This window comes from Barbus barbus, assembly GCF_936440315.1.
Source record: "Barbus barbus genome assembly, chromosome: 6".
Classification (NCBI taxonomy): domain Eukaryota; kingdom Metazoa; phylum Chordata; class Actinopteri; order Cypriniformes; family Cyprinidae; genus Barbus; species Barbus barbus.
Window position 1 is genome coordinate 35705306 of NC_136734.1, and position 2330 is coordinate 35707635.

General features: G+C 37.7%; 1 protein-coding gene across 1 annotated transcript in view; it reads left to right on the forward strand.

Moving 5' to 3' along the window:
• LOC306870782 (neuropeptide FF receptor 2-like) overlaps positions 1-1537 on the forward strand; it is a gene marked incomplete at both ends in the record, with an annotated part of 19234 nt that extends 17697 nt beyond the window's left edge. Inside the window, 2 exons of the mRNA XM_079418198.1 lie at positions 1-19; positions 592-1537. The exon at positions 1-19 is cut by the window's left edge and continues 81 nt beyond it. Of these exons, the coding sequence (XP_079274324.1) occupies positions 1-19; positions 592-1537 (965 nt within the window). The remainder of the gene's footprint in view (positions 20-591) is intronic.
• Positions 1538-2330: the final 793 nt, after the last annotated feature.

The window sequence follows — 2330 nt, forward strand, 5'->3', positions numbered from 1 at the left end:
TGGCCATTGCTGTTGACAGGTGGGCTTAAAAAAAAGTCAATATATTTGTAGTTAATAGTGTTATTGAAATATACATATTTTTGTGTTTTATGTACACTACCGCTCATTTTTTGGGGTCTGTAAGATTTTTAAAAGATATATTGTAAATATTTTTAAAAGAAGCTTCTTGTGCTCATCAAAGCTGCAATTATTTGATCAAAAAATTATTTGATGCCATTTATTCCTGTGATGGCAAAGCTGAATTAGTCTAGTGTTCAGTCAGTGTCACCTGATCCTTCAGAAATCATCAAAAATTGATTTGTACAGAAATATTTGTGCAGAAAAATGACATTTATATAGGTAATAAATTCTTATCTTTTTTTGACCCCAAACCTCTGAATGGTAGGTTACATTTAGAATTTAAATTTAATAAATGAATTATCTTCACGTTTATAATTATTGTGCATTTTTCCTTAAAACGATTTCTTGAAACACATATTTTCTGTTTCTGTCTCAATCTCCTCTGCTCCATTTTCTGTCACCCGTCTCTTTTCCTTTCACATTTAATGTCTTTCCTCACACTCTTTTCCTTGATTTATATGAATGTTTCAGATTCCGCTGCATTGTCTATCCCTTCAAACAGAAGCTCACTATCTCCACCTCCACCCTCATCATCGTCATCATCTGGGTTCTGGCCATCTCCATCATGTGTCCGTCTGGTGTCATGCTACAGGTCACCAAAGAGCACAGAGTCTCCATCTTGCTAAGTGACGGCAACACCACACAACCCTTCTACTGGTGCCGTGAAAACTGGCCAAACCAGGAGATGCGCAAGATTTACACCACAGTACTCTTTGCTAACATTTATTTGGCACCTCTGACCCTAATTGTCATCATGTACGCCCGGATTGGAATCACGCTCTTCAATACATCCATGCCTGTCCCCGTGAGCCAAGTTGGGACGTCAGGTTCCGGTTCTACCATTGGGAAAAACAGCAGATATGAAAGTCGTCAGCTGGTGTCCCGAAAAAAGAAGCGGGTCATTAAAATGTTGCTAGTGGTGGCCCTACTCTTCATCCTGTCATGGTTGCCGTTGTGGGCACTCATGATGCTGAGTGACTACGCAAGCCTGAGTGAGCGTCAGCATCGCATTATTAACATATATTTTTATCCTCTGGCCCACTGGCTGGCGTTCTGTAACAGCAGCGTCAATCCAATAGTCTATGGGTTTTTCAATGAGAACTTTCGCAAAGGTTTCAAGGCAGCCTTTAAGCTTCAGCTCTGCTCAGCCCATTCGGGCAAGAGGAGGAGCTACTCTCACTGTCTGCAGGGGAATGCTGTATTACCTGCCAACTTGCCCCAGACCAAGGAGTCTGCACTGGAGGCTGGAGGTCCGAGACCAGGACAGGTGCTCATCCAAGAGCTGGTGCCGGTGGGCAGTGGGAAGGGTCTAGGTGAAAGAAGCCAGTCATCAGGCAAGGAAAATGTAAAAGAACAGGATCTGATCATGGAAGATCTGGAGAAGGTTTGTGTGTGTGTTAGAGAATACTGTCCTTGATATACTTGATATGAAATACTTAGTATGTAAGATTTTTTGATTGGTTTGATTTGATTTATTTAATTGAGAAAAAATGACAGTAAATACATGTATAATGTTTCAAGTTCTCTATTTTAAATGAACACTATTTTTTTAACTTTCTGTTCAGAAGTCCTGGAAAGAATCCTGGAAAAAAAAAATCATGGTTTCCACAAAAATATTAAGTAGCATAACGGTTTTCATCCAAATCAGCATCATGGGACACTGAAGACCTCAGCAATGGCTCCTGGAAAACAGAAAACATTTTGAAATATTAATTAAGTTTTAAATACAACTTTTTAATGAAGCTTTTTTCATGCATATTCAGTGAGCATAAGACATTCAAAAAATTCAAAAACATTAAAAAATCATAAACCCTAAACTTTAGCTTATATAAAATACAGAATTTACAGGTGCTGGTCATAAAATTAGAATATCATGAAAAAGTTTATTTATTTCAGTTAATACCATTCAAAAAGTGAAACTTGTATATTAGATTCATTCATTACACACAGACTGATATATTTCAAATGTTTATTTCCTTTCATTTTGATGATTAGAACTGACAACTAATGAAAGTCACAAATTCAGTATCTCAGAAAATTAGAATATCAATTAAGACCAATGCAAAATAAATTATCTTTAGAAATGTTGGCCAACTGAAAAGTATGAACATGAAAAGTATGAGCATGTACAGCACTCAATATTTAGTTGGGGCTCCTTTGGCCTGGATTACTGCAGCAATGCGGCGTGGCATGGAATCGATCAGTCTGTG